The sequence below is a fragment of the Suricata suricatta genome, chromosome 9 (genome assembly GCF_006229205.1).
Source record: "Suricata suricatta isolate VVHF042 chromosome 9, meerkat_22Aug2017_6uvM2_HiC, whole genome shotgun sequence".
NCBI lineage: Eukaryota > Metazoa > Chordata > Mammalia > Carnivora > Herpestidae > Suricata > Suricata suricatta.
In genome coordinates, this window is record NC_043708.1 from 74,393,008 (window position 1) to 74,407,158 (window position 14,151).

Genomic DNA, 14,151 nt, shown 5'->3' on the forward strand with positions numbered 1-14,151 from the left:
CCGGGTTCTGTGAGGCTTACAGGTGGGTGCTTTGATTCATACTCTTAGATCTGGTCTCTGTGTAAAGGTCCACTCACTTAGAGAAGGAAAAACCTGGGTTCTGGCTCTTTGGAACCAAAACATTAGTTCTTAATCTGAAAAGTTAAGGCCCGAAAATCTCATCTTCTGTTCCAACAACTCTCATGGCAAGAGCCTGAGCTGTGTCCCCCATTTCTCCATAGTGAGGGATGAGACTCAATGAAGAGGTAATCAGCAAACTTGGGATGAGTGGAGAACCCCGCATACCCTGAAAGGAAACGTCTGGAAAAGGGTTGGTGTATGGCTAAGGCCTGGCAGCTTCCTGAGCCTGGATTCACCAGTTTTTCAATTACACAATTAAACACAGCTGACACGGACATGGAGGTGAAAACCATGGGCCGGGCATACTTACTTGCAAATGGCAAGCAAACATTCTTCTATGGTGTCCCTCTGAGCTTTGGTGAGGGAACGTCCCTTGGAAAGCCTATATATTGTCTGTAGTGTAGAATCGATCAAAGAGGTGTAGTGTTCTGCTCCAGCAAAGAGAGGGGCGCATCTTGTGAGGAGCGGGAGCACGGCAGAACAGAGATACCTATTTAGTGCCAGCGCAGCCTCTGTGGTGCTTAGGGAAACCTAGGAAAGGCAAGTGGACACTGGTTAATCTCCCTGGGAAAGACAGAGCGGAGCTCACCCTGTGTAGGGAGCTCCTGTCTGGCAGGTGGGAAAGCTTACGCAGAACAGTGTGTCACAGGAGCAGAGTGACCAGCTTCCTCCCTTGTCAGCAGACCTACTTCTCTTTTGCATTTTAAATGAAAAAAAAAATAGGTTAAAGGAAATAAAACAGAAGGAAAGCAACAGCTGGCTTGTCCTAACTCATTCCAAATGACCCACAAACATCTGTTCCCCTCAAAGGATTCTAAAACCTATTAAAATCAGCCGACGACCAGTCTAACCCAACATTCTTCATGTTTGCAAAGTCCAACTGCCAAGCTATGTTATTATTCTGTCTTAGCTCTTTTTCCTCACCTTGTGGAGACTCCCAAGTTGTTCTGTTGTGACTTTGAGATTAGTAAGTGGTTATTGGCCAAGCAAGCTGTCAAACCACTGGTTTTGTGACGATTTTACAGAGGGAAAGTGGAGCTGTGACCCCCATCATTTACTTTATGAGCACTGTGAGCAATTCACCATCTGATAAATGGCACGGGGTTGGAATTCACTAAAGAGAACCTAACTTTGGTGAGAAAAGAGTACAAGGAATAGAAACCTAGGACTCACTCAAAAACCCTGCTCTAATGCTCACTCATGGTGTTCTTTCTCATTCATTTAGACAGGCTGGACAATAGGAAGGCCCCGTTAGTGGCGCCTAGCCAAAGCATTCTTAGCTACCATCTCTGAAAACTGAGGAACTTCAAAAGAAATCTTGAGATCCACAAAGATAAAACCTTATCGTTATGCCCCATAATTATCACAGCCATTATATCTGTAACAGTTTCTATACGTTATGACATGATAAACTATCTTGAACTGTACACATTTTGGGGCATTCCTATTAATTATCAAAAGTGTGTCTTGGAGAAGATTCAGTAATCATACTGAAAGAAGTAGCAATTCTTTCACATTTATCATTTTGATAAACTGAGTTGTCACAATGGGGAAGGACAGAGTTTTGATTCCAGTGGCTTAACAGTTTTCAAAAGAGAATGCATAAAAATGCATGTGTTGAGGAACTGAATGTTTAACTTCTTTTGCTGCAGATGGTGGCTAGACAAGCATGCGATCTGAACACCAAATGGAAGAACAGAATTTGCTGTTTACCTGATCTATTAAAAAAATCACATGCTTTGATGAGGACCTTGGAAATGTCCCACAAGTTAGAACAATTACTATTTTTTTTTAAAATCAAGGAATTTACAGAAGAAACTCGAAACAAAAGTAGTTGTGTAAGCACTGTTTTAATTATCCAAAAGGATCATATGCCCCTAACAGCTTCAGGAATATACCATTTCCAAACACCATGCCAAAAATAAAAATGGAGCTCCCATTCAGATTGGAACGTGTATTGCTTCTCATTCTGGGTGATCCTATACATTTGCGAGTAACCCATTCAAATGGAATCCATCCCAGTTAAGGTACTGGCTAGCTAACCACCCATCAGAGAGCTCAGACTTCTATCTCTGTTGGACACTAGGTGGAGCCTTTGAGAGACTTTATCACTGAGTAAGAAGACCTGCATTTTCCGGCTCTCTAAAAAAGCAACCCTATATTAGCAAGATGTTTTTAGACTTATGCTGATGGATTGTTCTTTTCTCTTTGGACCCAAGACTTCTGGTGTAGGCAGTGCATCTATACTTTATAACTTTATAACTCCTAGAGCCTTGTGTTTTGATGTCTGTTGATGGTGGATTACTCTACTTCACCCTTGACATTCAAACTTGGGTTTGCCATGGGCTCTGGTCTTGGCCATGTCATGCCCAAAGCTCCAAAACTGCTTGGCTTGGAGACTCTCTTTCTTGATGTTCCGTGCATGAAACTTGAGAGTGGAAAGAGTATTTCCAGCCTATAATGCTGCCAGCCAGATCTTTTCATAAGCAATAGCCTTGGTTCTCAACTAAGGGATATTCTGTCCCCTAAGGGACATTTGATGATATCTAGAATTGGTTTTATGGGTGTGCTATGGTATCTAGTGGGTAGAGGCCAAGGGATGGTGCTAAATGTCCTACAATGCACAAGATACACCCCACCCCAGATAGTGCCAAGGTCAAGAAACTTGCAACAGAAGGACCTGGATTGAATATTTGAGGTCAAGTTTACCTACATTGAATTCTCTGGCCCAACAAATTAAGATTTTCCACTTCTTGGTGCTCCTATTTTCTCACTTTTAAAGTAAGCTGCTAACATGTAATCAGTGAGGAGATAGAAAATATTCACTTTGAAATCCAATGTTACTAATGTACAACAATGGGAAAAATAGTTTTTCTTATTTTAGCCACTTACTGTATCTAGAGAGGCAGAGGCTCTTAAGTCAGGTAAAAATCCAACCTCCAGCAAGTGGAGCAGAAAAGTTTGGTCCTTAATGCCATAAACACGATCCAAGAACAGCACCATGGGTGCCTTGTGGTCAGGGCAGAAGTTGGCTGCCATATCTGGCTCGCTGACCGACCCATCTGAAAGACACACAGAGAACGTCACGGTCCCTGTTCTATCTCCGCAGACTCAAAGGTAACACAGAGGCTGTCTACACCTTCTCCTAACAAGCCATAGGAATCCAGTATTGTGCTGGAGCCAGCAGTTACTCATGTGGAACAGCTGGTTGCTCACATTTCAGGATTTTTTTGAGCCAGTTGTTAGACACACTATCAAAAAGTAAAATTTACAAATAATTATACTTAAGTGACAAATATTCAAAACTCATCACCTCCTAATGATTTTGCTATAAACTACATTCTTGAGGTTATTTACATCTATCTTATTTGCATGTTGGAAATACAATACAATGGCGTGCTATGTATATTCTCTTTCCAACTCCACAGCTCAGTGACACACATTGATAGTTTGAAATGGACTGTGGTGAGAGTGCTTACACCACAGAAATGGGCAAATGCCAGGAATTGGTGCTTAATTTTTTTCCCCCTTTATTGATTGAAGACATAAGAAAGGGAGAAAATGTAAGGGAGATTAAATTTAAGAGTGTATCTTGTCTGTAGCTATTACATCATAAATAGCACAACTGAGGAAATATTCTCTTAGTATTTGGAAAGTATTATCTGATTTTGGTGAAATTGAGAACAGATCATCCAATAATTCAAATCTTATTTTAATACAAAAGTTCAAAGGTGAAGTGAGGAATATCATGAAGAAAACAAAAATTGCTTGACTTGGAGAATGAAGACAGGAATTTCAAAGAGGATAAAAAAGAAAAAAGTCTTCCTCCTACTGTTTTATTAACACCAAAAAATAGGAAAAAGAGCCCCTCAATGATCAAGCTAAGTCAGAGCATATTTACATACTGTACTTCCTAAGTTACCTTGAGAACCACAAAGATTTAGTGCTATCTAGCCCAGAGCCTCATTCAGTCCAGGGATCAGTTCAGGGCTCGGGCCAAGTAAGGAGAGAAGGGGACCTTCCCAACCAGAAGCTTCCTGCCTCTCCTGAACACCACGGATAGAGAGCCAGATCTGAATGGCAGAGGCTGAATTAATCTCTCAGACCCACATTGTGTTCTGAGGAACATTAATCTTAGAGGGTATTAGATGTTTTGTGCTCAAAAAGTTTGAATAATACTGAGTTCAACATTTGTTTTATCATATGTTTTTGCAAAGGCTCAATAATCTTGTGCTCTTCATGATAAGCAAGATACTTTTGAGATTAATGTCACCAGAATTGAGGAGTAGGAAACCAGTCTTTATCTCCCACAAAGATCAACAATTAGACATCTATCTATGAACAAAAACAGCACTGGGAGAGGTCAGGAGTCAACCTGAGCAACTTCAGTAAACAGTGGAACAAAAAACCTGGGAATTACTGCACACAAAAGTATGGATGCATTTTGCTGGCATCATACCAGTCTGGCACTGTTTAGGGCCAAGCAGGAGCTCCTCATCTAGAGAGAGTTTCCTACACTGGGAAAAGAGAATGTGGTGAACAATCATCTCCTCTAGCCTTTGGGGGGGCTACATGAAGGGCATCTTCCAGTTTCACCCCATCTAGAGCCCAGTGAAGGGAGATGTCTCAGAAAAAGAAAGAAGGGCAAGGGCCACCTGTAACAACCAGGCAGTGGGAGCCACTGTGGTCTTCAGAGACCTGCTCTGCAGGGGACCCCAGCAGCTCTCGCCACTGAAGAAACCAGCACCCAGCATAGCCACCGTGAAAGCCTGGCAGGTTTCCCAGGCTTTGTGTTTGCAGAGGCCCAGCCACCTGGGTCTCTTCTCACTTCCATCTCCTTCAATGCCAGAACCCAGATCTGCATTGGCAGCCAGTCCCAGGCTCTACAGCTATACTGGTCCAAGATGCCAGCCCAGGCCCTCGCAGCCGATACCCACCACGGTGTGTGCACTTGGGAAGACTGCCATCACTGGCCTCTAGTGCCATGCCAATTCCCTTGGTGAGATCCTGCAGGCACACGAGTATATGCAGATAACCAAGGCCCCACAGCTGCATGTGGGCCCAGCTCTGGCCTTGCCTCTGGCCAGTGGCCTGCACTGCTGGGCTCACTGCAGCTGGCACCTTCCACTGTGAACTTGCATCTCACTGGCCTGAGTCTTGCCACTGGCTTCTACTGCTGTGCACCTGTGGTGAGACCCTGCAGCCACAGGCGTGGGGTCTCTGCAGGTGCTAATGCACCCAGACAGTTCGCCCTGATACTAGCTGCTGGCCCTGGCTCCTGCCACTCCACGCGTGTCTGCAACTGGTTTGTGCCACTACGCAGGCACCTGCGGCGATCCCTGCAGCAGAGTGCGTACACACCACTGGCTCCAGCCACCACCACTGCCTGACCTTCTTCCTGGTTGCTAGATGTGGACTTTTCTGCTGAGGAGCCCAACAGCCCTGGCGGATACTAAGGATTTCCAGCAGTACTTGCCAAGGACCACATAATTACCAGTGTGGTGGACCTCAGCGGCCTGAGCTGCCTAGACATCACGACCCCCAAACCCAGATCCAAAGCCAAAGCACACCCGTGTGCTTGGTGCCCTGTCTCACTCGATCTGGGACAGATTCAATCATGTTAGCACCCTCTAACATGCCCCCACCTGCAGGCGAAGGTCTGTCCTTTCCAAAGTCAGTGCATGAAGTCTGGAAGCGGCAAACGCTTCTTCCAGGGGGCACGTATCTATGCAAGGCTGTAGGTGTCACAACAAAGAAGGGAAACAGGACACCACAAAAGGAACACAGTCAACTTCTAGTAATTGACCCCAAAGAAATGAAGACACATAAATTACCTGGCAATGAGTTCAAAATACTTACTCTCAAGAAATGGAGACACATGGGTTACCTGACAATGAATTCAAAATAATTATTCTCAAGGTGCTCAGAGGTCAAAATCATAAAAAACAAACACGAATTTTGCAGTTGAAGAACACAACGATTGAATGAATTAATTCGTTGTGTAGAGCACTTCAACACCACACTGGACCAAGCAGAAGAATCCATGAAATCAAAGAAGGATCATTTGACATTATCCAGTGAGGGGGAACAACAAAAAGAATGAAAATGAAGAAAGCCTATAGGATTTATGGGACACCATTAAAAGGAATAATCTACACATCATTGGAGTCCTCCAAGAAGAAGAGAGGGAAAAGAAGTAGAAAGCCTATTTAAATATCATTCCCAACTTCCCATTCTGTGGACATCTGGTTCATGAAGCTAATAGATCACCCTTAAATTTCAATCCCAAATGATCTTTCCTATGACATATTGTAACAAAACTGTCTAAATCAAAGACAAAATGAATTGTAAAAGCAGCAAAAGAAAAAATTTCTCCCATACCAGGGAACCCCCATTTGCCTATCAGTATATTTCTCAGCAGAAACCCTGTAGGCTAGGAGAGAGTGGGATGCTACATGCAAAGTACTAAATGAAAAAAAAAAAGCCAACCAAGAATACTTTACCTGGTGAAGTTGTCTTTCAGAAATAAAGGTGAGAGAAATACCTTCCTAAACAAAAGCTGGGGAAATTCATCACCACTAGACCTGCCTTACAAGAAATGCTGAAAGAGGGGCATCTGGGTGGCTCAATTGGTTGAGCATCTGACTTTGGCTTAGGTCATGATTTCATGGTTTGTAGTTCTGAGCCCTGCTTTGGGCTCTGTGCTAACAGCTTGCACAGTACCTGGAGTCTGCTTTGGATTGTATGTCTCCTCTCTCTCTCTCTGCCCCTCCCCTGATCACATTCTGTCTCTCAAAAATAAATAAATGTTAAAAAACATCAAAAAAAAAGAAATGCTGAAAGGAGTTATTTTTCCCGCCCAAATACTTATTTATTTACTTACTTATTTATTTAGAGGGAGAGAGAGTACAAGAAGGGGAGGGGCAGAGAGAGAGAAGGAGAGAGACAATCCCAAGCAGGCTCTCCACTGTCAGCACAGAGCCTGATGTGGGACTTGATCCCATGAACTGTGAGATCATGACCTGAACCAAAATTAAAAATCAGATGTTAACTGACTGAGCCACCCAGGCACCCCTGAAAGGAGTTCTTCAAGCTGATATAAAAGAATACTAAACAATAACATGAAAACATAAAGCACACTGGTAATACGGAAAGTATATAGTTAGATCCAGAATACTCTAATAGTATAAGGAAGGATAAAACAAAGATAGTAACAGAAATAAGGAATAGAAAAGATCTAAAAATGATCAACAAAACGAATAGCTGACTTTTGAAAAGATAAAGTTGGTAAATATTTAGCTAGAATTACCAAGAAAAAGAGGGTGAAGTAAAGAAAATTACAAACAAAAGAGGAGACATTACAACAAACACCACACGAATATAAAAAACCCCTAGAGACTACTGTGTTTAATCATGCACCAACAAACTGGACAATCTAGAAGAAATGGATAAATTCCTGACACATAGACCAGTGATCCAGAAATAAACCCATGCATATATGTCAACTAATATTTGACAAGGAAGCCAAAATGCTCAATGGGGAAAGGATAGTCTCTTCCAAAAATGGTGTTGGTGGAAACTAGATATTCACACTCAAAAGAATGAAACTGGACACCTATCTTACACCACTTGCAAAAGTACCTCAAAATGGATTAAGGAAATGGAAGACCTTAAACTGTAAAGCTCCTGGAAGGAAACTAAAGGGTAAGCTTCTTGACCTCAATCTTAGAAATATTTTTTTTTGGATAGGACACCAACAGCACAAGCAACAAAAGCAAAAATCAACAGGTGGGACTACCGAAAAGTAAAAAACTTCTGCACAGCAAAGAAAACCACCAACAAAGTGAAACAGCAACCTACAGACTAGGAGAAAATATTTGCAAACCATTTGACAGGGAGTTAATATCCAAAATACATATGGAACTCATAAAACTAAAAAACAAAAGACCCTAAATAATCCATTTAAAAATGGACAAAGGACTTGAGGGGTGCCTGGTTGGTTCAGTCAGTTGAGCATCAGATTCTTGGTTTGGGCTCAGGTCATGATCTCAGTTTCATGAGTTCGAGCCCCATGCTGGGCTCTGCTATGGCAGTGTGGAGGCTTGGGTTTCTTTCTCCCTCTCTCTCTGTCCCTCTCCTGTTATGCTGTCTCTGTCTCTCACAAAATAAATAGGTAAATAAACCTAAAAAATGGGCAAAGGGCTTGAAAAGACCTTTTTCTAAAGAAGACATGAAAATGGACGACAGGTACACAAGATGGTGCTCCACTAATCATGAGGGAAATGCAAATCACCTCATGCCTATTAGAATGACTATTTTCAAAAAGATGGGGAATATCAAATACTGGCAGGGATGTAGAGTAAAGGAAACTCTAGTGCACTGTCAGTAGGAATGTGAACTGGTGCAGGTACCATGACAGACAGTATGAAGATTCCTCAAAAAAATTAAAAATAGAACTACCCTATGACCCAGCAATCCAACTTCTGGGCATATTCCCAAAGGAAACAGAATCATCATCTCAAAGAGATACCTGCACTGTATGTTCATTGTGGCATTATTCACCACAGTCAAGTCATGGCAACAGTCCAAGTGTCTGTTGATGGATGAATGGATAAAGAAAATGTGAACACACACACACACACACACACACACACACACACACACAGAGGAATAGCACTCAGCTGTAAGAGAGAAGGAAATCTTGCCATGGGCAGTAACATGAACGGACTTTGAGGACATGATGTTAAGGACATTAAGAGAAATAAGTCAGAGAAAGACAAATACTGTACGGTCTCACTTACACGTATAATCTAAAATCACTGAAATTATAGAAACAGAGTAGAACGATAACTACCAGGGGCTGGGGGAGGTAGAGAAAATGGGCAGATGCTGGTCAAAGGGCACAAACTTTCATTTATCAGATGAGTAAGTCCAGGACCTAATGGTACAGCATGGTGACGATACGTAACAATACTGGACTGTGGTCCTGGAAGTTGCTGTGAGAGTAGAGCCTTAATATAACTCTCAATATAACAACAAAAAAGGTAATTATGTGAGGTCAAGGATGAGCTAACTAAACTTATTGTGGTAAATACTTGCAATGTACATATATATTATACACATGTAATATAATATATAAGTACAAAATCAGACTGTATACCTTAAGCTAACATAATAGTATATGTTAACTGCAGCTCAATTATGCTGGAAAAAATGTGATATACTGCAAAGTATTCTCCAAACTTATTTGACTCCAAACTTCTTAACATGTAAATCAATTAATATTTTCTACCGAAACATTCTGTGGAACGCCAGTTTGGGAAACACTGCAATAGTTGGAGTCATGTTATCTTTTTAATTCCTCCATCTGCCAGGAAGAAACTGCCTGGATAGTAGGCACAGTGACAGGGAGAAACTGAATCCTTTTGGGAAAGTGTAGGTTTTGCAGAGCTAACATTGATACCAAATATTATCTGACAAGTAACACTGGGGGAAAACTCTTTATACCCATGGCCATGAGGTTCATTGGGCTTCGGTAGAAGGGAACCTAAGTCAGGCCCTAGCCGGTTTGCTGTCCCACCGGGCTGCACAATCTGGGGACACTGAGGCAAAGAAGGCAGGCTGAGGTGAGAGCTGTCATCGGTCCCATTCCATCAGCCTCCTTTCAGAGGGTCAGAGCATGCAGAGGACGGTGAGGTCTAGACTGGCCCTCTCCACGGGGTGTAGGGTACAGGAGTCTCTGACAGGGCAGCAGAGGAGAGAGTTGCTAGCTGGTATCAGGAGGAGAGAACTCCTCGCCAGAAAATGAGCGATCTTCCCCAGTGCTGCCTGCCCGGTGCGTAGGAGCCTGGAAGGACAGGCTACCTCGTGCTCCAGTACACAGTCCGGCCCCTGAATCAGTGGCCCCTGGGCGACGGGCAGAACTCAGCCTTCAACTGCTTCTCTTACCTTTGTTCAGGGAAGGCAGCTTTAAGGGGATGCTGATGATCCCAACCAGGTCCTCGGTGGGGACCAGGGAGCGCAGGATTGACCTGATCCGGATGGCTTCCCCCTTTCCTGTCTGGATAAGCTGCAATGCAGGGTTGGAGAATGACATAAAAGAAGTTTCCACACCCCCTCACCGCCCCGCCTCCAAACCTCTGCCATGAAACAGTTCTCCTTAAGGGGTGGGTACACTTCTCTATTTCCCTAATTGCCATAGACACTTAGGGCCAGGGGGAGAGAAGGGAGCTTTCTCTTGATTTTTTTAAAAGAGGTGCCGAGGGAATAACTCTGAACAAGGAGGTCACTTGATTCCTTTGCTGTGATTACAACGGTTCTGCAGTTACAGGGTCAAGCCTCTGCAGTAAATGTGCAGGCTGCTGGGGATTTTCAGCGTGACTGCAAAACACAGGACTCTCAGTGGCCGTGACAGATGTATTGACACTGTGGCCACAATTCCAGACTTTAGAATTCAGCTAAATATACACATTACTTATGAATTTCAGCTTCCTAAAAGCTTGATTAGTGATGGGGCTGGAGGTGGGCAAGAGGCATGTATAGAGAGTGTCCTAGAGAATGTGAGTCTCTATGTAGAGTTATCCTGAGATGGAAACCCGGGCCATACAATCATGAATGAGCCACCCAGTGTGCACAGGTGCACACCCTTCCAAACATGGGGGCAGCGGGTAAGCTGCTGGGAGCCGGCTCTTAGCTGTGACCCAAACTGTTACGAGCTAAGGATGGAATCTGCCCCGGTGACAATGGCTCCTCCCCGCCAACCACCACTTATAGAGTAGGGGCCCGAGGGAGGAGTGCTGAGAAGGGGTATGTGTCAAGTGTGAAACTAGAGGGGCAGGAAGGAAGGACCCCCTTCCCAGATGGGGCGGCTCTGATAGCTTAGCTATCAGGAAGGATGCCGTCTTCCTGAGAAAAAGCCAACTGTGGAGCTTGCTTTCTCCAGGGATGCCAGGTGATCAGGAGCTGAGACCTGCCCCAAGACTACAGAAAACGCTAGTGTTTCCCTCGCTCCCTCTGAAGGCACAGAAATGGAAAGATGGGCTTATAGGGATAAGGCTGATTTATCACAGTAGGAACCAGAATCTTCAGTTAAGAATTCTGATCAGGTCCTCTTATCAAGATTTAGACTTCATCCTCTGCACAGTATTTTTAACCTAGATTCTTCCATATTGGAATAGTTTCCCTAACCACTTGTCGATAGATTTGCAAATGGGCTAGATTTTGCTTTAAGCAGGACCATGATGCACTGGAAGAAAGAGAAGAGTGGACGCTTTAGTGCAGCGTCCTAATCTATAGGTCACGACCAATTAGTGGGCTGTGAAATCAAATTAGGGGGTGTGACCTGCATTAAGAAGCATGAAGTGGATTAGTATAGGAAAGAAAATGTTAGAGGGCAGTGTCTGTAGTAAGGGTAAATCTTGTTTCTGGAATATATATATAGCAGGTTGCAATGTCAATTATATTTCTCACTATCGCTAAAAATTATTTTTGGACAGAAAGTTCAAAAGCCTCTATTTTAATGAGTTCTGTCTTTCCTAAGAATTAAAAAAAAATAATACATATCCACTGCTAACTTGCCAATGACCAAATACACAATCTCATTAACACTAGAGTCTACTGTTTATAACAATCCAATCTGAATTGCAAAGCACATTTGAGAGAGGTCCTGGCTTTCGTCCAAATGGAGGGAGCGGGGCAGGAAGAGGCAGGCAGGCACCAGAGCCTGGAATGAGCAAATCAAACAGTTCTTTGAAGAAATGACCAAGTACATTTTTCAATTAAAAATTTTTTAAACTTTTCTATTTTGATATAAAAAGGAATTATTTCCTCCCTCCCCAATGATGTGAAGCCTCATGTGAAATAAGGTCACTCTCGCTCAGCCCTGAGCAGAGGTGAAAAGGGAAGAGGAGGAACATAACTTTTTAGGTCAGAACTGGAAGCCTAAGAAGCGTCCCATAAAAATAGAAACATCCATTTTTTTCCATATGCCTGCAAACCTTACTTCTGGGAAATAATCAAACACGAGCCATGGAAAGGGACTGCCTTCCTAGTGCCTGACGCCACAGACATTGGGAAAGGAGGATTTTGCACATGGAGTGCCCCAAAGGCCACAGTCAAAATTCAAGCTGGTCACATTCTGGCCAAATTGAGGAAATGGAAACATGATTTTGGGGGGCTTCTAAGGCAGAATATGTGGTGGATGTGTCCTTAGTGTCACAGAGAAATCACACAACACAGGGACTTGGTGAGGAATCATTTCTTAGAAGCATACAGAATCAGCTACAAGAGGTGGAAACTACTCTAGTAGCTAAAAGGAACTGAGAGGGAAAAAGAAAAAGGAACTGAGAGAAAGGCATGTTAGCAAATGCCAGAGACTGAGGAAGAAATTACTTTCAGGAAATCTCCAGTGCTCTTTCAAGCCCCTCAAAGTTGCCTGGTGGGAACTCACGTGCATTTCAGGAGCACAGCGGCCCAGGAGATCTATAAGGGCTGAATAAAAAGACATAATTGCATTGCCCATGTGCACAATCTCTTCTTCATCTTCACCGTCCTCCGTGCTGTGGAGAGAGAATCAACATGGGGGAGGGATGAGGAAGGCTGGCAGGTGTTATTAAACATGAGCTGCAGGACATGGAAACACTCTGCTCATCCTAGGCATCACCCATCCTTTCCTTGGACACCTTCCCTCCCAGCAATGTGGTTTTACTCAGTAAGCTCAAACCCAAATATTTGTCCATGCGATTCCTTCGGTCCTCTGAACTTTAAGGTCTAACTACTGACATGAGCGGAGCCTGCAGACGCGTGGAGTGGCGCAGGATTTCCCAACGCTCCCACAAACCCTTCGTTCCCTGAACGTGTGTGGAGAGCATATTGGACAAGGAGTCAGGAAGGGTAAGCCCATGCCCTGGCTCTGTTGCTAACAAGCTGTAGGACCCTGGCCTCAGTTCTTTCTCATGCTACATGAGGAAGGTGGAGCAGCTGATGTTTTGGGTTCTTTCAAGTTCTACCAGATCACCTACTACAATAAATAACAATAAACAAACAAACCCCTAGGGCGCCTGGGTGGCTCAGTCAGTTGAGCTTCCGGCTTCGGCTCAGGTCATGATCTCACAGTTCGTGGGTTTCAGCCCCGTGTCGGGCTCTGTGCTGACAGCTAGCTCAGAGCCTGGAGCCTGCTTCAGAATCCGTGTCTCCTTCTCTCTCTGACCCTCCCCTGCCTGTGCTATCTCTGTCTCTCAAAAATAAATAAAGAACATTAAAAACAATTTAAAAAAACCCAAACAAACCCCAACTGCCTAGACAGATACCCCTGTGGGGTTATACCCATTCTCTAGATTCTGGGGTCTAATATAGATGCTAAAATAAAGGAAAGGGAATTAGTCCCAATACACATGGAAAGGACAGTCCACCAATCCACCAACTACATCCTGAACCTTTAAATACTGGGATTACTGATGTTATAATTTTTCATTTTGTTATAATTTTTCACATTTCTTTTTTAAAAAAATTTACTTATTTATTTTGAGAGAGAGAAGTAGGGGAGGGACAGAGGGTAGGGAGGGAAAGAGAGAGAGGGAGAGAAAATGCCCAACAGGCTTCCTGCTGTCAGCACAGAGCCCGACTCGGGGCTCGAATTCATGAACTGTGAGATCATGACCTGAGTCAAAATCAAGAGTTGGACACATAACTGACTGAGCCACCCAGGCACCCCCTGCGGCTCTCATTTTTACTTAAGGAATCAAATCAAAACCCTTTCAGAAGGGAAAGCAGAGGGTACTATCTCTTTTTAAAAGTGAGGTAAGGGATGAGGCACTGAGGTTTAAATACTGACGGGAGTGGGCTGGAGTGAGACAGTGGCTGTAACCTTGGTCGGTCCAGGCTTTAGTCTGTAGCTTCTTCCTGTAGTGATGCTGTAAGGGAGGCACAGCGGTGGCGGACAGAGCTTGTAGACGGCTGATCCGCCAGGTGGTGTAGGAGAGGACGGAAGAGGAGACAAGGGAGGGGGAGGGGATCCTGGTCACTAGGCTTACG

General features: G+C 43.8%; 1 protein-coding gene across 1 annotated transcript in view; it reads right to left on the bottom strand.

The window, feature by feature from the left end:
• Positions 1 to 14,151, bottom strand: part of RYR3 (ryanodine receptor 3) — a 349,369-nt gene that overhangs the window by 112,160 nt on the left and 223,058 nt on the right. Inside the window, exons 45-49 of the mRNA XM_029952228.1 lie at positions 13,136 to 13,138; positions 12,569 to 12,677; positions 10,069 to 10,189; positions 3,013 to 3,182; positions 431 to 651 (exon numbers count right to left, since the gene is read on the bottom strand). Coding sequence (XP_029808088.1) covers positions 431 to 651; positions 3,013 to 3,182; positions 10,069 to 10,189; positions 12,569 to 12,677; positions 13,136 to 13,138 — 624 coding nt within the window. The remainder of the gene's footprint in view (positions 1 to 430; positions 652 to 3,012; positions 3,183 to 10,068; positions 10,190 to 12,568; positions 12,678 to 13,135; positions 13,139 to 14,151) is intronic.